Source organism: Bos mutus, chromosome 7 (genome assembly GCF_027580195.1).
Source record: "Bos mutus isolate GX-2022 chromosome 7, NWIPB_WYAK_1.1, whole genome shotgun sequence".
In the NCBI taxonomy this organism is placed as follows: Eukaryota; Metazoa; Chordata; class Mammalia; order Artiodactyla; family Bovidae; genus Bos; species Bos mutus.
Window position 1 is genome coordinate 53,182,716 of NC_091623.1, and position 26,863 is coordinate 53,209,578.

General features: G+C 43.4%; 1 protein-coding gene and 2 pseudogenes across 1 annotated transcript in view; 2 read left to right on the top strand and 1 right to left on the bottom strand.

The window, feature by feature from the left end:
* The first annotated feature begins 1,998 nt into the window (after positions 1 to 1,998).
* On the top strand, positions 1,999 to 3,503 carry LOC138983921 (zinc finger protein 709-like; annotated as a pseudogene).
* A 327-nt stretch (positions 3,504 to 3,830) lies between these two features.
* Positions 3,831 to 5,251, top strand: LOC102287161 (zinc finger protein 709-like; annotated as a pseudogene).
* Positions 5,252 to 5,613: 362 nt separating this feature from the next.
* Positions 5,614 to 26,863, bottom strand: part of LOC102286877 (mucin-16) — a 74,277-nt gene continuing 53,027 nt past the window's right edge. Inside the window, exons 34-46 of the mRNA XM_070373614.1 lie at positions 26,310 to 26,375; positions 24,865 to 24,986; positions 24,696 to 24,763; positions 24,366 to 24,538; positions 22,102 to 22,232; positions 21,322 to 21,389; positions 20,187 to 20,335; positions 17,309 to 17,472; positions 16,325 to 16,392; positions 14,718 to 14,884; positions 12,516 to 12,557; positions 12,204 to 12,283; positions 5,614 to 8,836 (exon numbers count right to left, since the gene is read on the bottom strand). Coding sequence (XP_070229715.1) covers positions 8,729 to 8,836; positions 12,204 to 12,283; positions 12,516 to 12,557; positions 14,718 to 14,884; positions 16,325 to 16,392; positions 17,309 to 17,472; positions 20,187 to 20,335; positions 21,322 to 21,389; positions 22,102 to 22,232; positions 24,366 to 24,538; positions 24,696 to 24,763; positions 24,865 to 24,986; positions 26,310 to 26,375 — 1,406 coding nt within the window. The 3' untranslated portion in view covers positions 5,614 to 8,728. The remainder of the gene's footprint in view (positions 8,837 to 12,203; positions 12,284 to 12,515; positions 12,558 to 14,717; positions 14,885 to 16,324; positions 16,393 to 17,308; positions 17,473 to 20,186; positions 20,336 to 21,321; positions 21,390 to 22,101; positions 22,233 to 24,365; positions 24,539 to 24,695; positions 24,764 to 24,864; positions 24,987 to 26,309; positions 26,376 to 26,863) is intronic.

The window sequence follows — 26,863 nt, forward strand, 5'->3', positions numbered from 1 at the left end:
TGACCATTATGGACTGGAAGAAGCTCCCTTGCAATCTTCAGCTTCTTAACTTAAAAAAAAATTTGGCTGCATCGGGTCTCAGATGCAGCATGAGAGGCCCTTGTTGAGTCATGTGGGACACTTTGTTGCCGTGAATGGGCTCTCTTGTGGTGTTTGGGCTCCGGAGTACACAGGCTCAGTAGTTACAGTGTGAGCCCAGTTGCTTTGCAGCATGTGGGATCCTAGTTCCCTGACCAGGGATTGAACCCGCATCCCTTGCATTGGAAGACAGACTCTCAACCACTGGACCACCAGGGGAGTCTCACTGACTTTTGAAAAAGTGTCAGCAGGCCCCAGGAGAGATTGTTGTGGTTCTGTAGGAAAACACTTTTTTGGTATGTTGTTATCTCTGTGTGTGTGTACCAAAAATTGGCTGCAAACAGTCTTGATGTACACAAACATAGGGAGTTTATAATCTTAAGTTTTTATGCCTTCTTCCTCATGTCTAAGCTTGAAGTTACAAATAACTTTCTAACCTGTCAACTTGAACAGAGAAAAAAAGAAAGAACTGGGTTTGTGATAAATATTACACAAAGTAGAAGCTGTGCTTTTCTGCAAGAATATTTTCATTCTAAGTTGGCAGCATCTGATTACTTCTAAGGGCTTGGAATACTTTAGGACAAAATGGCCAGCTGGATCTTGTTAAAAGTTGGATGCCACAGGCCTCCTGAACTCTCATATTTGGAGATGGGAATAGAACGCTATGCTTTTATTCATTTTACCCTCATGCAGACTTGAGCCTCTCTCATGGAATGTATAAATGGTGGGTAGTAAAGAAGGAGAGGAAGGAGTTTTTCTCTCAAGAAGTGGGTGATCTTGAATTGATAATATTTGTTTCATTTGTATAGCATTTCTGTCATTTCTCAACATACTGTGGACCCTGCCACTACATAGCAATAGATTTGTAATGCGGGGCTTCCCTGGTGGCTCAGCGGTAAAGAATCCAGCTGCCAAAGCAGGAGACACAAGTTTGATCTCTGATGCGGGAAGATCCCACATGCCTCGGAGCAGCTAAGCCCATGTGCCACCACTGCTGAGCCCGTGTGCAGCAACTACTGAAGCCCATGGCCCTAGAAATGGGGCTCCACAAGAGAAGCCACCGCGGTGAGAAGCCCGAGCACTGCAACTAGAGAGCAGCCCCCACTTGCCACAGCTAGAGAAAAGCCCACACCGCAACGAAGACTTGCTGCTGCTACTGCTAAGTCGCTTCAGTTGTGTCCGACTCTGTGTGACCCCATAGACGGCAGCCCACCAGGCTCCCCCGTCCCTGGGATTCTCCAGGCAAGAACACTGGAGTGGGTTGCCATTTCCTTCTCCAATGCATGAAAGGGAAAAGTGAAAGTGAAGTCGCTCAGTCGTGTCCGACTCTTTGCGACCCCATGGTCTGCAGCCTTCCAGGCTCCTCCATCCATAGGATTTTCCAGGCAAGAGTACTGGAGTGGGGTGCCATCGCCTTAGTGTAGGCAAAAATAAATAAAACAGACTTGCAATGTGATCACAGTAAAACAATGTAAGTAGTTTTCACATGTTTAAGATGCTGTTAAACTTATGAAGAAGCAAGCGTGGACAGAGAGTTTCTGATGAACAAGTCAAAAAATAAATGGGAAATAACAGAGTCATAAGTAACCCTCCTATAAGTAGAGTATGGATGTACAGGGCTGTCAGTCTCACTCATCCTATTGTACACATATTTGGGATGTTTTAGGACTCAGTGGTCTTTGAGGATGTGACTGTGAACTTCACCCTGGAAGAGTGGGCTTTACTGGATTTTTCACAGAAGAAACTCTACAGAGATGTGATGGGGGAAACATTTAGGAACCTGGCCTCAGTAGGTAAGGATGACAACTGACCTTCACCTTGTCAAAGGACAAGTTTTCTGCCCATCAGTATTTTTCTAAGAGGTGGAACGTGTAAAGGGAGGACATTGGTAAATAAATTAGGTATTGTCACAGCTTATTGTAGAACTAGAGTCTACTGATTTTTCAATAACTTCTAATACTTTGGAATAATTTTTATGTGTATTTTAGGAACAACATGGGAAGATCATGACATTGAAGATCAGTACAGAAATCAGGGGAGAAAACTAAGGTGAGTGGCATTCACAGGAGAAAGCAGTATTTCACATGAGAATTATGTTATTGTACCAGATTTTAAAAAGAAACAAGGTAACCCATGCTTCAAATGTATTGCTTCTAAAAATTTTCACCAAATTACTTTCTTATATATGATATAATGTTCAGTGTTTGCAAAATAGTTCACTTGGAAACAATATTAATAAGCCCTATATATAAATATCACCATTTTGGTGAGTCCTCTTGTAGAGTACTCGGTATATTCAATTTTGAACAATTCACACGTGATAGGAAAAAACCTATGCTTTTGCTATAAATTGTAAAAGTGTAGCTGAAGCATTTTTAATAAATATGAAGTCATTAACAAAGAGATCATTAATACTTCCTTCTTGTTTTTTTTTTGCAGAAGTCAGAAGGCAGAGAGAATCTGTGAAGGTAAAGAGGATAGTCCCTGTGGAGAAAACGTCAACCTTATTCCAAATCACAATCCGAACAAGAAAACTCTTATCAGAGTAAGACCACGAGGACGCAAAGTATGTGGAAAAGACCTCATGCATCATTCCTCCCATAACAGGTCCACCAGAAGTCACATTCGACACAAGCCATATGAGTATCAGGAAAATGGAGAGAATAAATGCAATGTATGTGGGAAAGCCTTTAGTTACCTGCAGTGTTTTGAAAAATATTAAAATAAGTTACAGTGGAGAAAAAAACCTATAAATGTAAGAAATGTAGGAAAGCCTTCATATGGCTCAGAACTTTGCCTCTTATAAGTGTAAAGGCTGTGGGAAAACTTATAGTTTTTCAGCTTCACTTCAGATACATGAAAGAACCCACACTGGGGAGAAATCTTATAAATGTAAACATTGTGGAAAAGCCTATAGATATTATCAAGCTTTCCGAACACAAAAGAGGACTCACACAGGAGAAAAATCCTATGAATGTAGAAAATGCAGTAAAGCATTCAGTTGTCTCAGTTCACTCTGAATACAGGAAAAGACTCATACCAGAAAGAAACCTTATGACTGTAAACAATGTGGTAGAACCTCCAGATATTACCCCTCCTTCAAAACACAAGAGTTCACACAGGAGAGAAATCCTATGAATGTTAGTCATGTGGTAAGACTCAGTTCTAACACAAGTTTCCAAACACATAAAAGAAATCACAATGGAGAAAAACCCTATCAATGAAAAACATGTGGTAATGCCTTCAGTTGTCCCAGTTCTTTTCGGAAACATCAAAGAATTCATACTGGGGAAAAACCTTATGAATGTAAGGAATGCGGAAAAGCCTTTAGAGCTGTTGTAAGCCTTTACGCGCACTTGATCACTCACACTGGAGTTGGACCTTATAAGTGTAAGCAGTGTGGGAAAGTGTTACTGAGAGGGTAACAGGCAAGAAGGCCAGGGGTCTCCAAAGGGAGGAAATAGCCTGCAAGTGTCAGACATTTTTATCCCTCTTAAGTGGCAGGAGGAAACAAACTAGCGATTTTTTTCCCCTTTTTTATACACATTTAAAAGGTTTCTCTTAAAATACTGTGTTGCCATAATGACACCTGGTTTCACCTGAAGTTAACTATTCTCAAACCTTGAGATAACCAATGCATTTTTAATGGAAATGTTTGTCTTAAGCTATGCTAATGTGCTATGCATTTACCCCAAACTCTTGTCTTCAAGTCAATCCTGCCTAATGGGTCAGAACCTACTTGACAAACCAGTATGCTATACTCAGATATTGTTACCCTAATCTATGTAAGTGAAACTATTTGTATGGTAATCTGTCCTTCTACAAGATTCAAGTTAATCATTTTATGGCTCAGGATGAACCATTTGGTGCCAAGATTATCCCCAAATGCATCTTATGGGTGAGGGGCCTGGTGCCATTCTGAGTTTTAAGACATTCCTTTCTTTCATTAACAGACTGCTGCTGCTGCTGCTGCTGCTGCTGCTAAGTCGCTTCAGTCATGTTCGACTCTGTGCGACCCCATAGACAGCAGCCCACCAGGCTTCCCCATCCCTGGGATTCTCCAGGCAAGAACACTGGAGTGGGTTGCCATTTCCTTCTCCAGTGTATGAAAGTGAAAAGTGAAAGTGAAGTCGCTCAGTTGTGTCTGACTCTTAGCAACCCCATGGACTGCAGCCTACCAGGCTCCTCTGTCCATGGATTTTCCAGGCAAGAGTACTGGAGTGGGGTGCATTGCCTTCTCCGAACAGACTGCTAGTGACTATATAACATCCAGCTGAAGACTAACAGGGGGGTACTCCCCTTCTGATGCCTATGTCAGAAGCTTTCTCTATCTCCTTTATACTTTAATAAAACTTTATTACACAAAGCTCTGAGTGATCAAGCCTCATCTCTGGCCCTGGATTAAATTCTTCTCTGGGGGCCAAAAATCCCGGTGTCTTTTTTTGTTCAACAACAACTTTTCATCTATTTCCCCCAGTTCATTTCAAATACACCAAAGAAGTCACACTGGAGAGAGACTTATGAATGTAAACGGTGTGGCAAAACCTTCAAGTGTTACCCCTCCTTTCAAAAACATGAAAACCCACACTGGAGAGGAACCCTATGAATATAGGGAGTGTGGAGGAGCTTTTAGCTGTTCAACCTCACTTTGAATACATGAAAGAACACACACTGGAGAGAAACTCTATGAATGTAACCAGTGTGGAAAAACCTGCAGAGGTTATACTTCCTTAGAAATGCACAGAAGAATTCATATTCTACGAATGTAAACAATGGAAAGGCCCTTGGATGTTGTCAAAGTTTTCAAAGACATGAGAGCAATCACACTGGAGAAAAACCCTACGAATATAAAAAATGTCATAAAGTGTTCAGGTGTCCCAGTTATCTTTGAACATGTGAAAGAACTCACACTAGAGAAAAACCCTATGGATGTAAACAATGAGGTAAAGCCTACAGAGGATACAGTTCCTTACAAAACCATGAAAGGACTCACACAGGAGAGAAACGCTATGCATGTACAGAATGTGGAAAAACTTACAGGTGGCATCAGAGTTTTCGAAGACATGAGAGAACTCACACTGGAGAGAAACCCTATGAATGCAAAGAATGCGGGAAAACCTTCAATCATCCCGCTTCCTTCCGAAGGCATGAAAGGACTCACCTCATGGGGTAAAACCTTTTGACTGTAAAGAGTGTGGGAAAGACTTCAGTTGGTCTTCATAGTTAAATGTTAAAACTCCTACCATAAATAATTACAAATGTGAGTAACATGAGAACTCATAGCTTGATGAAAATTAATCTGGGTATAATGTTCCAGAGTGCCAAAGAATCGATGCTTTTGAACTGTGATGTTGGAGAAGACTCTCGGGAGTCCCTTGGACTGCAAGGAGATCCAACCAGTCCATTCTAAAGGAGATCAGTCCTGGGTGTTCATTGGAAGGACTGATGTTGAAGCTGAAACTCCAATACTTTGGCCACCTGATGCGAAGAGCTGACTCATTGGAAAAGGCCCTGATGCTGGGAAAGATTGAGGGCAGGAGGAGAAGGGGATGACAGAGGATGAGATGCCTGGATGGCATCACTGACTCAATGGACATGGATTTGGGTGAACTCCGGGAGTTGGTGATGGACAGGGAGGCCTGGTGTGCTGCGGTTCGTGGGGTCACAAAGAGTTGGACACGACTGAGCAACTGAACTGAACTGAACTGAATGTTCCAGAAAACTTTCAACCACAAAAGAATTTTTTTAACAGGCTGTAAATATATTGGGTTTATCAAGCCTCTTTCTTAAATTACATCACTAGAGTGTGAGTTTCTACTAGTTAGTTTTATACATGAGTATTGGGGTTATATAATTCTGCAAGTCATCTTTCAACAGTAGTTGTTCAGTTCCTCATTCATGTCCAATTCTTTGCGACTGTAGCCCACTAGGCTCTTCTGTCCTTGGAATTTCCTAGGCAGGAATACTGGAGTGTGTTGCTCCAGGGGATCTTCCCGACCCAGCAATCGAACCTGTGTCTCCTGTGACTCCTGCACTGGCAGGTGTATTCTTTACCACTGGGCCAACCAGGAAGCCAGCCAACAGTAGTACATGAGATTAAAAAGTAGTGCTTTTCCTTTGAATCAGTTAATATTTTCTCTCTCCATCTGAAAGTCTATTGGATCCATGGGTGAATTGAAATGCATATCTGATGCATGTGTAGTCAGGTTTCATTTTTTATAATTTTATTCTGTATTAAGAAGCAACTGGAAAATGTGGTCATTTGTTGGGATATTCCTACAGGATATCTGGATTCTGGACAATTCCTGGATGTCTTTATAGTCTGTTTTCTGTGTTTTATCTTTAACAACAAAGCTCCTTTTTTGAGACTTTCATGTGAATAATTGTTTTTATGTTTGGACCTTTGCTTGTTGTCCTTCCTCTGACTGGTATTTGGTGAATAGATTTTGAGAAGAGAGACCTGTGATGGGACAGATATCTGATTCTCTGTGTAATATTAGAAACAAAATTTTCTAGCATCCATCCTATTTATGGTTCTATGTTAGAATTCACTGATAGCCTTACTTGCCTGGGATTTGGAAAGCAGAAGCAAACAAGGCATTAGTCAGAGTTTGGAGGCACCATACATGAAGAGAGATGCCTGTATACGGGCTTCCCTTGTGGCTCAGCCGGTAAAGAGTCCACCCGCAATGTGGGAGACCTGGGTTCAATCTCTGGGTTGGGAAGATCCCTTAGAGAAGGGAACGGATACCCACTCCAGTATTCTGGCCTGGAGAATTCCATAGACTCTATAGTCCATGGGGTCACATACAGTTGGACACAACTGAGTGACTTTCACTTAAGGATACTATCCATAGGGTCACATACAGTTGGACACAACTGAGTGACTTTCACTTAAGGATACTATCTTTAGCCCATCATTTTGGATTCTTTGACCTTCCAATCAAGAGTACCTCAAAACCACCACCAGTGTTTGGTTTCCATTTTTGTAGAGCTGTAGGTTTCCACTGATGTCTTCCCGAGATCCACATCAAAGATCCATCGGAGTTGGGATTTTTCTGTCCGGCCTCTTGTGTCCACCAAGAAGCTACTTTGGATTTTACTGTTTGGGAGTATTGTCTGATTCTCGTTTTCTCTAGACTATATCCATTTAAAGTCTAAAGTGTTTAACAGACACCTTATGCTGTTAATGGTGCTAGCGAGTGTGTTTTCCTGATTCACCATGACATCTACAGTGGTGCAGTAAAAAAACAAGGGAGTTTGTTTTGGCTGCCTTTGCCTGATCTTTTATTTATTTCTGAAAATAAACTCCTTCCTTGTGTTGGTGTGTCCTGTTCTTGTAGTTGACTATAATCTCTCACTATGTTTTAAATTATGTTTGTATGTAAGAAGTATGTGAGGTTTTTTGCCACAGGAATGCTTTGGTAGTTGTTTCATAGAAACATTTTATTAACTATTCTCTAAACCATCATGTGCTAATAAACACTGTGTTTTTAATTTCTTGAGAGGTTATATGAAAATGACCCATTATAATTATCAATTTTCAGGTAAACTTTCTAATTTTCTTCCTTTGTTCATTATATTTTATGAGTCAAGATTATGTGCATATGAATCCAGGTGTTTTTTCTGCCAGGAAATTTTTCTTTTTTTTTTTAGTTTTAATTTTGGTCATGTAGCTAATTTCTTAATTGTTCTTAATACCCAGAGGTTAAATCATGTGGGGTTTTTTTGTTTGTTTTTTGGCTGTGCTATAGAGCATGCAGGATCTTAGTTCCTGGACCAGGGATCGAACCTGGGCCTTCTGCACTGAGAGCAGGTAGTCCTAGTCACTGGACCACCAGGCAAGTCTGGGATTTACAGTTTCTGAGAGTGAGGTATTAAACAGTAACAGAGCATCTACAGTATTAGCATCATGCCTGGGATGCTTTGAGCTGCATGTTGGGGAGTCTCTGCTTTAACCATTCAGTTAGATTCAGTGCAGAAAAAAATGAAAAAAGGGACTGTCTTTATTTTTTCTCTCAGATCTTTCCCCTGAGTTTTATTCATCTTTAAATTCGAAGTAGACTTTATCTCTCTAGAGTTTGCTGCCACTCTGGGATTCAGTCTTCCCAGATACCAAGACCCAGGGCTGACTGCAGAATCATGGCTGGCCCACTCATTCCTCTTAGTCTATTTCCTACCTTAGAGGACCTGTGATGAAGGAAAGGAGTCAGTGAACATCCTGGTGAATCTGAACACCAGAGAATAAAGTAGTTCACACGGAACTTGAGACTGCCAGGGCTTCGGGGAAGGGGGTGCAGAACATGGAGGAATAGAGATGGGGTGATGGCTGCCCAGGAGTCAAGGAGAGAGGTGTTCAGGGGGTCACTAGGAAGGTAAACCTCACTTAAGTGGGATGTCAATTTTGTTCTTTAGCCACATCTGTGCCTATTTCACCAATCCTGGTGTCCCTGAGGGTGTGAACCCATCAGACAGAAGTTGCAGTTGTCTTCAGCACAACGAAGGGGAGACCTTTTCTCTCAGTCCACTGTGAACCAGGTGGGGGCCAAGCCAAGAAAGGCCTGGAAGTTGTGTCCGACCAACGTGGTTTACTTCTGTTGCAGCCAACCTCCTCTGGAACCTGTCTGGGAAAAGGGGACTTGCGCAGGTCTCACTGCAGCTTCCTCAGGTCCAGGTGTGGCAGGTAATAGCCCATGCTATCGGGCTGTAGCTGCTGAACCTCATAGTCTGCCTCCTTCTTCCGCTGGTGAACTCTGACCTGCGAGGGTGAACAGAGGGCTCAGAATGGACCAGTCATCTAGCCAACTGTGGGAGGTTACAGGTGAAGGACACGGCCGCAACCACAGACACCTGCTGTGCCTGTGTGTCTCTCTCCTCGTTTTCTCTTAATTTTCTCTCAGCCTCTCCTTTTCCCCTCTTTCACCTCTTTTTCTTCTTTCTTCCCTTGAACTCGCCATTTTTTCCTACCATTTTCTCTCTGACAGCCCCTTCATTTTTTTATCTTTTAAAAAAATTTGGTTTTTTGTTTCTTTTTTCTGATATCGTCTTCATATCTTATCTCCTTCCCCTAACCCCAGCTTAACTGATATACAGTAAACTGCACATATTTTTAAAAAATGTTAAAGTTTATTAGAATTAGACATCTTTCAAAGAATGAGAGTATGTAGTGGTTTTTTTTTTTTTTTTGCCATTTACTTGAAATGTGATCAGTAATGTGTATGGTGGGTTCATTAGCTTTCAGCATCTGCTTGTCAATTTGGAATCAAATAACAGAAGGAATATATATTCCAAGTTATATATATATACATTTTAAATTATTGGATCATGGTGGTCTAGCTGCTAAGTCGTGTCTGACTCTTGCGACCGCATGGACTGTAGCCTGCCAGACTGCTCAGTCCGTGGTATTCTCCAGGCAAGAATACTGGAGTGGGTTGCCATTTCCTTCTCCAGGGGATCTTCCTGACCCAGGGATCGAGCCTCAGTCTCCTGCATTGCGGGCAGATTCTTTACTGACTGAGCTACAAGGAAGCCCCTTATTGGACCATAATTGTTAACAAATACTGGTTGTCTATATATTAGTTATTTTATCAGTCAGTTTTAGTAATATTAATACTGTCTTTAAAAATTTCCTGTACCTTTTTCACACTCTGATCATTTAGTAATATGTGACAGTACTTTGAAAAATTATTTATTTATGGCTGTGCTTTGTTACTGTGGTCTTTGTTACTGTGCATGGGATTTCTCTAGTTGCGGTGAGTGGGAGTTAGGGCTGCTCTCTAATTGCAGTGCATGGGCTTCTCATTGCGGTGGCTTATCGTTGAAGCTCTTGAGCTCTAGAGCACAGACTGAGTAGTTGTGGTACATGGGCTTAGTTGCTCTGCGGCATCTGGGATCTTCCCTGACCAGGGGTTGGACCCATGTCCCCTGCATTGGCAGGCGGATTCTTAACCACTGGACCACCAGGAAAAGTCCTGCAGCATTACTTTTTTAATCAACTCACTTTACTAAAGAAAATAAAAATGCTGAATATTTTAGCTTTTGAACAAAATCATGTAAGCTTTTACATTATTATGAAAAACTGTATTATCCAATATTTTCTATTATTGTAAAGACTGTATAGACTCCAGAGAAGGTGATGGCACCCCACTCCAGTACTCTTGCCTGGAAAATCCCATGGATGGAGGAGCCTGATGGGCTGCTTTCACTTTTCACTGTCATGCACTGGAGAAGGAAATGGCAACCCACTCCAGTGTTCTTGCCTAGAGAATCCCAGGGACGGGGGAGCCTGGTGGGCTGCCGTCTATGGGGTCGTACAGAGTCCGACACGACTGAAGCTACTTAGCATATAGACTCCAGCTTCTAGTAATACATCATTGAGTAATTTGGACTAAATTTCTTATAAAGATAGGTAGAAAACTTAGATAGAATGAAAAAATGCCTATTTGAAACCTTTGGAGAACAAATAATGTTACTAGACTGGGATATATAAGATAATGGAGGCCCTGAGAAGGATCCTATTTGTAGGTAAACTGCATACATTTAAAGTGAATGATTTGATAAGTTTTGATTATAAACTTATTGAACCATTCCCTGTAATCAAAATTAGGAATGCTCATTATTCCCCCATTTTCCCTCATGTTCTTTTGTAATTCTTCCTCCCCTGCTATTTACAAACACATTCTTATTCCCAGACAACCACTGGTCTGATTTCTATCCTCAGAGATTAATTAGTATTTTCCAGAGTTTGCTTATAAATGAAATCCTACAATAAGTATTCTTTTTCATCTAACTTCTTTCATTCAGCATATTCAAATTCAAATTATTTTGAGATTCATCATTGTATATGTTAATAATCCAGTATTATTGCTAAATAGTATTGAATTGTGTGAATATACCACACTTTGTTTACCCATTCACTTATTGATGGACTTCTTGGTTTGTTTTTTAGTTTTTGGCTAGCACCCCACTCCAGTACTCTTGCCTGGAAAATCCCATGGACGGAGGAGCCTGGTAGGCTGCAGTCCATGGGGTCGCTAAGGGTCGGACATGACTGAGCGACTTCACTTTAACGCATTGGAGAAGGAAATGGCAACCCACTCCAGTGTTCTTGCCTGGAGAATCCCAGGGACGGGGCAGCCTGGTGGGCTGCCGTCTATGGGGTCACACAGAGTCGGACACGACTGAGGTGACTTAGCAGCAGCAGCAGTGCAAATATTATTATGAACATTTGTGTACAAGTCTTTGTATAGATATGTGTTTTAATTTCTCTTAGACAAATTCCTAGGAGGGAATGGTTGCACAGATATATGCAACTTTGAAAATTTATTTTTAATTGAAGTATAGTTGATTTACAATGTTGTGTTTGTTTCTGCTGTAGCAAAGTGACTTAGTTATACACACATATATACTTTAAAAATATTCTTTTTTATATTATGGTTTATCCCAGGATACTGGATATAGTTCCCTGTGTTAAAAAGTAGGATTTTGTTGTTTATCCATTCTATATGTAATACTGTGTGACTACTAACCCCAATGTGACATTTACTTATTTTTATTGTAATTGCTCTACAGTGCTATGTTACTTTTAGGCATGAGCGAAGTGAATCAACTACATGTATACATATATCCACTCTTTTTTAGATTTCCTTCCCATTTAGTGGAGAAGGGAATGGCAACCCACTCCAGTATTCTTGCCTGGAGAATTCCATGGACAGAGGAGCTTGGCGGGGCTACAGTCCATGGGGTCACAAAGAGTGGGACACGACTGAAGCAACTAACACTTTCACTTTCCCATTTAGGTCACCACAGAGCACCCAATGTAACTTTTAAAGATGCAGCCAAGCTATTTTCCACCAGCACTATAGGAGAGTTCCAGCTGCTTCATATCTTCACTGACACTTGTTAACGTCATTTTGATTTTAACCCTTCTCATGCATAATGGTATCTCATTATAACTTTCATTTACATTTCCCCAATGACAAATGTTGTTAAGAAAAGGAAAAGGCAAACCCCTCACAGATTAAGAGAAAATATCTGCAAAACACATCCCCACAGAGGACATATCCTTCTAATATATAAAAAGCTCTTACAACCTGATAGTAAGAGAACAACACCTCCTTGCTTACCAGGAAAAAGCTGATCAGGCCCATGATGAGCACCAGGAGTCCTGCCAGGCAGATGAGGATGATGGCCCAGAAGGGGAGGTCTGGGGAGACAAGTCCTGGTGTGAGACACCATCTATCATTCCTCCAGGGCCCTGCTTCCCCTGCCCCCACGCTCCCCCGGCCCACCGACCCTGACTGTGCCTCAGAAATCCCAGTCCTGGGTTGACCAACTTTCATCATCATCCAATACCCTGGGTATGTGGCTGTTTTCAATGAGGCAGAGAACCAGAATATTCCCTCTCCACCCTGGGCTACAGCATCTTTGAGGCTTACCAGAATTCTCAGTCACAACATCATTTCTGTTGGGAGAATACCCTGAAAGTGAATGAAATGGAGAATACATGTGAGTGTGTTTTACCCTTTTAAATAAAACTTTTCAAATATACAGACAAACAAAACCAAGTCATAAATATCCATCATCTAGAAGTAACAATATTTATTTCACACAGTTAAAACAATATTATTTGTTGTTTAGTCACTAAGTCGTGTCTGACTCTTTGTGATACCATGGACTGTAGCCCTCCAGGCTCCTATGGACAGAGAAGCCTGGTGGACTACAGTCCATGGGATTTTCTAGGCAAGAATACTGGAGTGGGTTGCCATTTCCTTCTCCAGGGGATCTTCCCCACCCAGGGATTGAACCTGAGTCTCTTCCATTGGCAGACAGATTCTTTACCACTAAGCTACCAAACAATATCATACCTAGTGTATAACTATTTGGCTTCCCAGGAAACGCTAGTGTAAAGAACCTGCCTGCCAATGCAGGAGATGGAAGTGATGGGGGTTTGATTCCTGCGTCAGGAAGATCCCCTGGAGAGGGGTACGACAACCCACTCCAGTATTCTTGGATGGAGAATCCCATTGATAGAGGAGCCTGGTGGGCTATAATCCACAGAGTCAGAGTCGGACATGACTGACATGACTTAATAAGCACGCACGTATGTATAACTTATTAACACTTGCCACACTTGTTTCATCCCATAATTCCGTTGAAATATTAAAGTCATGTCGACATAATATTTCACCCCATTTTAGTTTGCATCACTGGAAAATGAGGATACTTTACTACATAATAACAAAGCCACAATCACACTACAAGAGTGTGATATTTCAAATCATACCTCTGGGAATGGATGGATGACTGGTGATGGACAGAACTATCTTATGCTAGTGAAGGGGAGAATGGGTCATAGGAGTTGACAAGACCATGGGCTCTCTCTAAATTTATAAATTCCTGCTCAAAAGCCTTCTGCCTATGAACACATTCACTCCCTTTTCCCTTTACTGAGTTTAATACTTATTTTCCAAGATTCACCTAGACTGTAATTTCCTCCAGGAAGCCTTCTGATTACCACTCCTAAGTGTGGATTGGTTCACATCAAATAATTCATTGTTTTCAACTGCCTATTCTTATTATTTCCAACTGTAACATAAACTATATGAGAAATGATTGGCACAGACTGGGGGAGGGTTGTAGGCCCCCCCTTGCTGTACAACCTCTCCCTAGCCAAAATCTTTTTTCTTTTTAATTTTACTTATTTCTGATTTTAATTGAAGTATTCTTTTTAATTGGAGTAAAATTGCTTTACAATGTTGTATTAGTTTCTGCCTCACAACGAAATGAATCAACCATAAATATATGTATATGGCCCCCTCTCTCTTGGATCTTCCTTCCCATCTCTCCTCCCCAGGCAAATTCTTAAGATGTGCTGTGTGATATAAGCAGTGCCAAGTGCCATTTTAAATTAAAATTAATTTTAATGAAGTAAAGTTTAAAAAAATCTGGTACTCTGTACTATTAAAATTCAGTAACCATAAAAGCCAGTCACAATAAGTGAAAGTGAAAGTCGCTCAGTTGTGTCTGACTCTGTGACTCCATGGCCTATACAGTCCATGGAATTCTCCAGGGCAGAATACGGGAGTGGGTAGCCTTTTCCTTCTCCAAGGGATCTTCCCAACCCAGGGATTGAACCCAGGTCTCCTGAATTGCGGGTGGATTCTTTACCAGCTGAGCCACCAGGGAAGTTCAAGAATACTGGAGTAGGTAGTCTACCCTACCCCTTCTCCAGCAGATCTTCCCGACCCGGGAATCAAACCAGGGTCTTCTGCATTGCAGGCAGATTCTTTACCAACTGAGCCATCAGGGAAGTCCTCAGTCACAATAATCATACTTCAAATATACTCAGGAGTCTCATGTGATGTATGCTCTGGGCAGCACAGGTATAGGACATTTCCATGATTAAGAAACTTCTACTGCCTTATGCTGTCCAGGAGAGATGGCAAGTGTCTCCTGTGTCCCACTGGGTATTGTTTCTTCTCCCTCAGTGATGGGTAAAGTCTGGAAGACTGTGCCACCTCTGCCAGCCTGGGAAAGTTCAATGCTGACTCATCCTCAGGTCTCCAGACTCCCAGGAAAGCCCCCATGTGAGGAAGTTGGAAGCCCTCACTCCTGCCCCCATGATCAGGGAGTCTTACCGTCCACAAGGAGACTGTTCCTGTCCAGGGTGAAATTCTGCAGCTGAGTACCATTCTTGGTCAGACGCAGGAATTCCTCATAGATGACAACTTGGTACGGACTCCGAGCCAAAAATGCGAAGTTACACTGAGCGTTTACCCCAGTGTGGTTGCTTGGAGGGACAGACCTGGAAGGACACCAGTATATGGAGTTCTACCCCCGTTCTAGGTTCTCTGCTGGCCCTGTCCAGGACAACTTTCTGCAATGATGTAAACATTTGTGTCTGCAGTATCCAGTCATTATTTGCCCCTTGTTACCAAGCGCTTAAAATATGGCTACTGTGGGACTTCCCTGATGGTCCAGTGGCTAAGACTCTGTGCTCCCAATGCAGGGGGCCTGAGTTCAATCCCGGGTCAGGGAATCAGATCCCATATGCCACAACTCAGAGTCTGCATGCCACAACTAAAACAGATTCCGCATGCTGCAATTAAGACACGGCAGTGGCTCAGATGGTGAAGAATCTGCCTGCAATGTGGGAGACCCAGGTTCAGCCCCTGGGTCTGGAAGATCCCCTGGAGAAGGGAATGGCAACCCACTCCAGTATTCTTGCCCATGGAGAATTCCATGGACAGTCAAATAATAAAAAAAAAAAAAAAAAAAAAAGGTGAATCTGCACATTATGAAAGCAAACCAGAAAGAAAGAAATCAAATTTGCCTCAAAAAGAAACATGACTAGTGTTAAGTGAGAAACTAAATGTCTCATTTTATTTAATTGGATTAATTTATAAATAAATAAGCACAACGAGAACATTTTGAAATGCTGGAGTAAGGACTCCCGAAAATCTGTAAAAGCAATGAGAACACTGGTAAACATGGCCAAAATCAACTTTTTCAGAAGTCTAGAAATTTACCAAAGGCTGGCAACAAGCCAAGCAGCATTCAGGTAAGAAAAAAATGTATCTTGGTAAACAGAGTCAATGTTATGGCATTATAGCTTGCACAGTTCTCATTCCACTCTCACAAGGGACTCAGTAACTGTGAAAGCCGGAAGGTTAGAACCAGTTGACTCATTAGTATGGATCTTCCTCATTCTTCCCTCACCCCCACTAGCAAACAATTTCCGTTCTCCCTCTAGGGATTTACTCTTCTGGACAATAGGCATTCCATTTTTATGAGAATCACATGCTGTGTGGTCTTTTGTGACTGATCTCTTTCATTAGAATAGTGTTCTTAAGAGGGAGATGAATATAGGCATAATTATGACTGATTTGCATTGTTATACAGCGGAAAACTGAAAGCATTAGTCGCTCAGTCGTGTCCAACTCTGCAAAACCTTGTACTGTAGCCTGCCAGGCTCCTCTGCCCATGGGATTTCCCAGGCAAGAATACTGGAGTGGGTTGCCATTTCCTCCTCCAGAGATCGAACGGGTGTCTCCTACAGCTCCTGCATTGCTAGGCAGATTCTTGACCACTGAGCCACCAGGGAAGCCCCAGTGTTTAGGTATCAGGTCTGTGTTCCTAGGGCTCTCTTCCATAACAGCTAGGAACTGAAAGACTGCAGCAGTGGGGACACTTCTAAAGGACAGTGCGAGTCTCCAAAGTGATCAGGTCCTGAGCTGGAACTCACCTGAATGCTGAAACTTCACAGTCAGAAAAATGAGTCTTGATGCTGCTGTTTCGGAAGAGCTGGTTGAGCTGAAAGATAGGGCAAAATTTCCTAGGTCAGAATCCATGACTCTGGCACTGGAGAATGCCAATTAGCCAATGAGTACACTGCCCCATTTATTTATTTTTCTGTTGGTCAAATGGTAAAGAATCTCCGCTGCCACTGCAGAGGGCACGGGTTCAATCCCTGGTCAGGGAACAGAGATCCTGCATGAGGCACAGTGCAACCAAGAAAACAAAAAATAAAAGAAAAACCAGCCCAGGTATGTACACCAAAGCATGTTCTGTTCCAGGATATTACTTGGGCTAGTAATTGAACTCGTCTATGGCTGTCTCTTCATTTGTCAAATGCGAATAAGAACCTATCTTTATGAACTATTAAAAAAAGAAGTCACCTTCTGGATAACCAACAAGGATCTACTGCATAGCACAGGAAATACACATAATATTTTATAATAACCTACAATTGAAGATAATCTGAAGAAGGATATATATATATATATATGAATTGCTATGCTGTATATCTGGAACTAACCCAATATTGTAAATCAACTATACTTCAATTAAAAAAATGTCCAGGGGACTTCCCCTGGTGGTCCAGTGGTTAAGAACTGCCTTCCAATGCAGGGGATACAGTTTTGATCCCTGGATGGGGAACTAAGATCCCATATGCTGCAGGGCAACAAAGCCCACAGGCTGCAACTGCTGAGCCCATGCACTCTGGAGCCCATGAGCCACAACTACAGACGTCTGTGTGCTACAATGAAGACCCAGCACCACCAAAATAAAATAAAAAATAAATAAAATTTAGAAATGTCCAGAGGCTAAACTGAAAAAAAATAAAGGTAAATGTGCACACTAAAATAAAAGGTCACCCTCTGACTCCTCAGTGTCCATAGGTCAGTCTCTGCAGAGGAACAGATTGGGCACAGAAGCCCATTCTTACCGCATCCTCAATATTTCTCTTGTTTCTCTGGTATTTGGGAGTGTCTGGCTGTTTCATGTCTTGAGAATAGAATAGGTTGGTGACAGTGAAATTTAGCTGGACTTTCTGGAAACTGGGAGTGGTTGTTGGTTGGTCTGTGGGTAGGTGAATTGATGGCTCTGCTTCTAGAATAAAAGGAAAGTGAAAGTTCCCATTAGGGGAAGTTTTCAACAAAGAAGTCATTAGAGTCAGTCTACTTATTCCTGGCACTGTGGACTGAGCTGGGTTTTTAAAACTGTGTTACAGGAACTTGTCTGGTCCCCGAGTGGTTAAAGATCTGCCTTGCAATGCAGGGGATGGGGATTTGACCCCTGGTAAGATCTCACATACCATGGGGCAACGAAGCCCACTTGATGCAAAAGAGAAGCCAGTATGCTGCAACTAGAGAAAGCCTGCGTGTGCAGTGAAGACGACCCAGGGCAGCCCCGCCCCCGCCGCCAAAAAGAGTAGGCTATAATAAAAAAGAATGAAATAATACCATTTGCAGCAACATGGATGGCATAGAGATGATCATACTAAGTGAAGTAAGTCAAAAAAAGAAAGACAAATGCCATATGATACTACTTATATGTGGAATCTAAAATATGATATAAATCAACATATCTATTAAACAAAATCAGACTCACAGACATAGAAAACAGACTAGTAGCTGCCAAGGGGGAAGGAGATAGAGGAGGGAGGGAATGGGAGTTTGGGATTAGCAGAGGCAAGCTATTATATATAAAATGGATAAACCGCAGGCCCTACTGTATAACAGGGAACTATTAATATATTCAATTGTCTGTGACAGACTCTAATGGAAAAGAATATGAAAAAGGAAAATACATATGTGTATATGTTCTTGTTGCTTAATCGCTATGTCATGTCCGATTCTTTTGCGATACCATGGACTGCAGCCTTTCCAGGCTCTTCTGTCCATGGGATATCCCAGGCAGGAATACTGGAGTGGGTTTTCATTTTCTTCTCCAGGGTCTTCCTAACCTGGGGATCAAACCCATGTCTCCTGCATTGGCAGGCAGATTCTTCATCACTGAGCCACCTGGAAAGCCCATATATAACTGAATCGTTTTACTGTATTGAAGAGGGTAACACAGCATTGTAAATCAACTGCACTTCAGGGAAATTTTTTTAAAAATTGGCTACTGAAGACCATCTGCCCACCTTGAGTCCATTCATCTGTCTGCCTGTCCAGCTGTCCACTAAGCATTGTGAGAGTTCACAAGGTTGGGGGGAAGAGGAGATTTCTCTGAAGCAGTTGGCAGGTGCTGACCATTCCAGTGGGCATCCATCATCTTTGCTGATCTAGGTCCCTAATATGTCTTTCTCCCCCTCCCCAATCATTGACCTGGTAGAGGAGAATCACCAGAGGACAAGCTTTCTAAAGTAGAACGCTGAGTGTGCCATGTTCCTCCCCAAACCATTCCAGTGCCCAGGAAAGTCTCTGCCCACATCTTTAGCCACAGTTGTCACCCATCTTATGTCAAGGTGTATGCTCCAGCCACACCAAACTCCTTATAGCCTCCTTCAATGACATGCTCTATCTTCTAGGTTACAGACACATGTGGCTCAACTCCCTATTTCTTCCCTTCAGCTAAGTCCTATTCTCCTTCAGATCTGTTTCTTCATCACTTCCTCTAGAAAACTTTCCAAGAGAAAGCGGTGTAATCCTTCTTTGGAATTCCCACAGACTTTCAAAATTCCTCTGTCATAGCAGCAATTACAATGTATCATCAGTGCCTATTTATTTTCATGATATATACATTTAATGAATAAATGAATGAATCAACCAATGTATGACTCATAACAGCCTAACAAGGAAACCCAGGATCCTTCCCATTTTGGGTTAGAAAAACTGACATGTGAAATAATCATTCTGTTGGTTACAATTGCTGGATTTTCTCTTCCTGTCTCCTGTTGGATGACATTGCCATGAGTCATCAGCATGGGCTTCCAGAAAGCCTCTCCTTTTTCCTCTGTAGCCTCTATCCATGTCGCTCATATCCAGAAGCCCTATCCTTCTTCATAAAACCATCTTTTGGACTTCCCTCATGGTCCAGTGGGTAAGATTCTGACTGCCAATGCAGGGACCCCTTGGTCTGGGAAGATCCCACATGCCGTGGGGCCACTAAGCCCATGCACACATCACAACTACTGAGCCCATGCTCTGGAGCCTGACAGCTACAACTACTGAAGTCCAGGTGCCTAGAGCATATGCTTTACAATGAGAGAAGCCACCACAATGAGAAGCCTGCACATTGCCACTAGAGAGTAGCCCCCACTCGCTGCAACTAGAGAAAGCCCACTCAGCAATGAAGACCCAGCGCAGCCAAAAATAAATAAAATTTTTAAAAAGACTAAGAATATACAGTAGTCATGTACGGATGGAAGAATTGGACCATAAAGAACACTGAGCACCAAAGAATTGATGCTTTCGAACTGTGGTGCTGGAGAAGACTCTTGAGAGTCCTCTGGACAGCAAGGAAATCAAACCAGTCAACCCTACAGGAAATCAACCCTGAATATTCATTGGAAGAACTGATGCTGAAGCTGAAGCTCCAATACTTTGGCCACCTGATGCGAAGAGCTGACTCATTGGAAGAGACCCTGATGCTGGGAAAGATTGAGAGCAAGAGGAGAAGGGGGCAACAGAGGATGAGATGATTGGATGGCATCACTGACTCAATGGACATGAGTTTGAGCAAACTCCGGGAGATGGTGAAGGATAGGGAAGCCTGAGGTCATAAAGAATCAGTTGGACATGACTTAGCGACTGAACAACAACAAAAGAATTTTTAAAAATACCTTTTCCAGCCATGACATATCCCCCTCTATGTCCCACCTGTCACATGCACATCTGTCAGCTGGTAGGTGGCACCCAGCCAGTGGGATGAGGCGTTCAGGGTCTTGTCTAGAAATACTTGCTTCACCATGCTGGAGTCCACTCTGGAGGAGAGCTGGGCCTTGATGGTGACCGATATGGGATCCAACCTGGGAACAGAGACCATGGGATCTCAGCCAGCACCCAACACCAGCAGTGTGTCCTGAGTTCCTGCTTTGTAGACTCAAAGACCTAAGGGTAAGCACCGCGGTATCTGACTGCCTTCTTGCTCCAGGCAAGGGAAGAGACCCTGACCAAAAAGGGAAACGCTTCTAGGAGTTAGGAAGAGAAGCAATAACAGTAACAATAATGAATGTCTATTGTGGACCTCTAAGAAGTGACTTCCACAGTCCTTCCGGTCACTCTGGTAGAAGCTATAATTACAATCTGTTGTTTAGTCCTGTCCAACTCTTTGTGACCCCATGAACTGCAGCTCAATAGGCTCCTCTGTGGGATATTCCAAGCAAGAACACTGGAGTGGGTTGCCATGTCCTTCTCCAGGGGCTCTTCCTAACCCAGAGATTGAACCCAAGTCTCCTGCATTGGCAGGTGGATTCTTTACCACTGAGCCCCCAGGGAAGCCTATTTTTATCATTATCCCCATGTTAAAGACAAAGGAACTGAAATTACTAATTTTCAAAGTCAGCAGCATGTCCCATGATCCTCCCTCTCTCTAGTAGAGATGTCCTAGGCCTCTACTCATCCTTCAGAGATGTGAGTTCAAACCCAACTTCTGTGCCTCAGTTTTCCCATGCGAACGTGTGGGATGCACATATTGCATCTCTCATGCGAGAATGTTAAGAAAATGAAATGAGATGATCGTGCATGACAGTACTCAACAGGCAGCCTGGCCATGGTAAATATTATTAGATTACTATTAGCTGAAAGTTGAAGGAGGTGGGTGCAGGGAGATGGTGGGTCCATGAGGGTAAGCCTTTTCCTGTACCCCAAAGACCTATGGAAGGAGATGGTAAGCTGTCAGGCATGTGGGAAGAATGGGCACCATGTCAATGACTTCCAGTCCAAGGATGTGCCAGCCAGTGCTCAGAGCCTTGAGCTGCCATCTCAGCCAATGCTTTCAGTCTCCTCAACTTACGTCAAGTTGGTGACCAGGCAGGAGAGGAATACGCCTTGTAGCTGGCTGCTTCTGTAGAGTTTGGTGACCTAGAATAAAGGGGAGGGAGGCTGGGTGAGATGGAGGTCTCTTGGGGCTGGAGGGCGCCACTGGAGCCAGAGAGGAACAAACACAGGTCTTGAAGCAAGGGAGGCCTCAGTTCTGATCCTGGTTCTGCCCTTAACTCCATTGTGTGCCCTTAGGCACAATGTTCCCTTTTCTGAGCCTCAATTTTCCCATCTGAAAAGTGGGGCAGCAGCTAGGGTACCAACTCTGGAATCTGAAATAACCTAGAACATGTAGGTAAAGGGAAGAGTTGAAACAATCACTTAATAGATGCAGGGCAGGACTTCTCTGGTGGATAAGAATTCACCTGCCAATGCAAGGGATATGGATTCGATCCCCAGTTAGGGAAGATTCCACACGCTGCAGAGCAGCTAAGACTACGCCACAACTACTGAACCCGTGCTCTGGAGCCCAGGAGCCACAACCACTGAAGCCCGTACACCAAGAGCCTGTGCTCCACAACAAGAGAAGCCGCCGCAGTGAAAAGCCCGTGCGCCATGACAATGAGTAACCCCCACCTGCCGCAACTAGAGAAAGCCCGAGTGCAGCGATGAAGACCTAGCACAACGAAAAATAAAAGATAATAATAATAAACATGGAAGGGGAATAGCTTAGAAAAATAGGTGCATGTCAGACTGAGGAATGAGAGGGGCACTCAGGGTAAGGAGAGATGGGAGGGGCGAGAAAGACCCCCACCTTGTCACTGATGTCCCACAGCAGGGCGATGTACTCTGATGATGTGGGGTCTTGGTTGCTGAGATTCCAGTTGATGATGTGGAAATTTAGCTGGTATTCCCTCTGGATAGATAAACTCTGGGGTGCATAGCCTGGAGCCACAGAGAGGAAGAAAAGACCGACAAAGACTCAGCTTTTAGCATAGAGACATGTTGGCCCAGGGGACACCTTACCTACTACCATCATAATCAAAATCAGGTCCATGTGTTGGAGACCGTAGGGGTTCTTGAATGGAAAGTCACCCCATAGAGGAGGAAAACTGGAATTTTATAAGAAATCTGAGCTGAGCTTTTCTGCTTGAGCTTATGCAGTTCCTGCTTCCTGGAATGCTCTTCCACCCTCCTCTTTTCCAGGAAAACTCCTATTCCTACTTCAGGAGCCCATTGAGATGGAGCTCAATAAGAGCAGGCACTCATCTGTCTTGTTCTTGTCATGTCCAGTGCCTAGTATAGTTTCAGGCACATAATATCCTCCTCCAGGAAGCACTCCTTGACTTGCCCTGCCTCTGCACTCCCATGGCACCCTGTTAATAATAGTGTCTCTGCCTTTTCTGTGTCCCAAAGTAGTATTTTTTTTAAAGTTTATTTTATTGAAATGTAGTTGATTTAAAATATTGTGTTAACTTCTACTGTGCATGCGTGCGTGCTCAGTCGCCTCAGTCGTGTCTGACTTTTTGCGACCCTGTGAACTGTAGCCCACCAGGCTCCTCTGGCCATGGGATTCTCCAGGCAAGAATACTGGGTTGCCATGCCCTCCTCCAGAGGATCATCCTGACCCAGGGATCGAACTCAGGTCTCCCGCATTGCAGGCAGATTCTTTACTGCTGAGCCACCAGGGAAGCCCAATTTCTGCTGTACAGCACAGTAATTCAGTTATATATATATATCTTTCACATTCTTTTCTATTATGGTTTGTCCCAGGATATTGAATATAGTTCCCTGTGGTATAAACTAGGATCTTGTCGTTTACCCATTCGATATATGATAGTTTGCATCTGCGAACCAAACTCCCACTGGATCTCTCCCCCACTCCCCTCCCCTTGGCAACCGTAAGTCTGTTCTCTGCGAGTCTGTTTCTGTTTCATACATACTTTCATTTGTGTCCTATTTTAGATTTCACATATAAGTTATATCATATGGTATTTGCCTTTGTCTTTCTGACTTACCTTACTTGTGTCCCTAAGTAATCTTTAATTCCCTTGATTATGACTTTTTCAGGATTAGAACTTGTGTATTCTATCTCCATGCCCAGAATATGGCTTGGTACAGAATGGTCACACATATGAGTTTGTTGAATGAATGAATGTGAATTGCAATGGATCCCCAAATATTAGGACTGAGATACTCAACTTGCATTTGTTCACTCATTCATTGGGTATTACAAGGTACCAACATATTAAGAATAGGATCCAGTGCCATGTTAAACAAACACTAATTCTGTAGAGTTTGAACCATTAAATAATTGCTGCAAAGTGTGATAAGTGTTGGGCTTCCTAGGTGGTGCTAGTCAAAGAACCCGCCTGCCAATGCATAAGAGCCCTGGGTTCAATCCCTGAGATGGGAAGATCCCCTGGAGGAGGGCATGGCAACCCACTCCAGTATTCTTGCCAGGAGAATCCCATGGACAGAAGAGCTTGGTGGGCTGCAGTCTATGGGGTTGCAAAGAGTCAGACATGACTGAAGCAACTGAACACGCATGCATGTGATAAGTGTTGGTTTGGTGCTCAGCTAGGAACAATGGGACCATGTCCAGCAGGGTTTCTCATCCTCAGAACCACTGAAATTTGAGGCTATATAATTCTTGGTGGTGAGGGTCTGCTGTGCATTGAAGGATATTGGTTACATTCTTGGCCTTTATCCACTAGATGCCAGGAGCACCCTCCCCTACTGTGGTAATCAAAAATGTCTCTGGACACTGCTGAGTATCTCTCAGTGGGGCAGAAATCACCCCAGGTATGAACCACTGCCATGGAAGAACCTTGCATTGAACTTCAGTCCCAAGAGATCCCATGGGTTAGACATTTTGGTTTTGAATGAAAATTCATTGATATTCATTTGGTCAAAGAATGTCATGCTACTTTCCTGAACTGACAAGGAAGACCAATCCCATGGAGGTTTGGAAGGTACTCTCCAGACAGAACTTGGGCTGACTTGTTCAAGAGGAAATAAAACAGAACAGGGACAAGTAGTGATCGCTGTTAATACAAATTCAGCATAAACACTCACCATTGATGAAGAGGCTGTCCTTGACCAAAGTGTAGAAGCCCAGCTGGGTGACACCATGGGTCAGTTGGCTCAGCTCCCAGTAAAGCTGCTCTATGTCCAGCCTGTGGCCCATGGGGTCAGGGTGGTAGGTGCAGACGACATACACGCTGGTGGCTGCACTATCCTTCTCAGGTCTAGGGAGAGGGAGGTGGGAACTCAAAAGACAAGTCTTGAAACCTCTGGGTGTGGGGCCCAGAAGAGGGAGAAGCAAATGAGAGGTCAGTGGGAAGACAGAGAGGGGTGGACACCAAAAGTGTTCTTTACTGGCAAATACTCAGGAAAAGGAATTACTTGAGGGAGATCAGTCTGCAACTTGAGTAGAAGGGGCCCAGGCTGCTCTTCTGGAACAAGGATCCAAGCTGGGGAGACAGGAGAAAGATGATGAGCAGAAAGGACAGGCACTGGGGCAGAGGATACACGGGAGTGATCCCACCAGTGGTTGCTGGGACCAGCATCTCACCAGGCGATGCAGGATCATCTTGGTGGAGTTGAACATGGCGAAGCCATTGCTCATGTCTGATGAGTATGGAAGGTTGGTGATGGTGAAGTTAAGTGTGAGGGCCTTCAGGTTGTATCCCATAGCTGCGATAAGAGAGGGGGATAGATGGTTACCACTGAGAGCTGACCTGGAACCACATCAGAGTTCCATATTCATTGTAATTGGTTGTCTTCCAGTAACACTACCACCCACCAAGTCAAAACCAGTGTTATCTGTTCAGCTCCTCCTCCCTCATCTCCAGTTAATACCAGTTGTACTTGCAGAACAGTTCCTGCATACATCCCCTCTCTCCATCCCTGTCGCAGCTCAGGTTTTATCTTCTCCGACCTGAACTGACACCCCAGCAGCCTCGCTGCATGCCCTTACTAACGGATGTTCTCTACACCGAACAGTAGAAGAAAGTTTCTTAAATAAAAACCTGACTATTGTCACCACTGTTCTAGGACCACTTGTGGCTCCCTATGGCCTTCAGCATGAAGTTCAACTTTTTTGATCTGGCACTCAAAGTCCTTCTTAATCTGGTTCTTGCCAACCTTTTAGCTGAATGTGTCCATTTACTTCATCTACAACAGGGCTTCCCTGGTGGCTCAGACAGTAAAGAATCTGCCTGAAATGCAGGAAACCCAGGTTCAGTCCTTGAGTCTGGAATAACCCCTGGAGAAGGGATAGCTACCCACTCCAGTATTCTTGCCTGGAGAATTCCATGGACAGAGGAGCCTGGTGGGCTACAGTCCCTGGGGTCACAAAGAGTCAGTGTGACTGAGCAACTAAGGGATCCATCTACTCCAGCTTAAGCTTTAAACTTCATGCAAACCAAATCCCTCTCAGTTCTCCCCATACGCTATGCTGTTTTTGACCACTGACATTTTTGCTCATGGAATCCCACCAGCCAGAAAAACTTCTCATTCCCTATTTGCCTGGATGGCTCTTACTTTTACTTAAAGACTCAGGTCATATGAAAGTTTCTCCAGAAACCCTTTCCCTTCTAAATACCAGTTGTACTTGCAGAACAGTTCCTGCATACACCCCCTCTCTCCATCCCTGTCACAGCTCAGGTTTTATCTTCTCTGACCTGAACTGACACCCCAGCAGCTTCACTGCATGCCCTTACTAACGGATGTTCTCTACACTGAACAGTAGAAGAAATTTTCTTAAATAAAAACCTGACTATTGTGCCAGGGGCCTTTCCCCAAGACATACATTATAATAGTCTGTTAGTCACAAGAGTGGGGGCTCCATGAGGGCCAGCATCAGACTGAATTGTTGGTATAATCTTTGAGATAAAAGCATGATTGCCCTAAAGCCAGAACTGCACACCCTGGCCTCCCAGCTCCTATGTTACAATTGGCCGGTGGATATGTGGGGCTGGAGAGCTTCTCTTGGGAAGGAAAAGGGGCCTCCGATACCTGTGGTGGATTCTGGTTGCACAGGTGATGGTGAAGTAGGAAGGAACGTGGTAGCTGGTGCTGGAGCTGTGGAAAGGGGAGGTATTAGGGAGGAACAGAGCCCACTCCCAGACTTGGAGAAGCCCCCCAGGCTCACCTGGGCTGTATAAGTGGTTGTCCAAGCACAACCATTCATAGGTTTACCATTAATGAGTGAGAGCAAAGGAATCATTGGGTAAGTAGAGGGATGAACAAACCTGTGAATGAAATGAACCCAAGAGAGTGGGTAAACAACAGAGAGACTGAACAAAGAGGACAGACAGATGGAAGGGCAGAAATATGGACAGATGGATGGGATACCTGGATGATCAGAAGAAGAATGGACAAAAGGAGGATCAAAGAGAAGGAAGGAAGGATAAACACAAGGAAGAAAAGTTGAGAGACAGATGGAAGTGCAGAAGGAAAGAAGGAAAAACAGGTGTATAGGCAGAAGGATGTTTGGATGGATGAATGGATAGATGGATGGACGGATGGAAGGAAGAAAGGGAGGGAAGGGGGAAGGGAGGAAGAGGTTT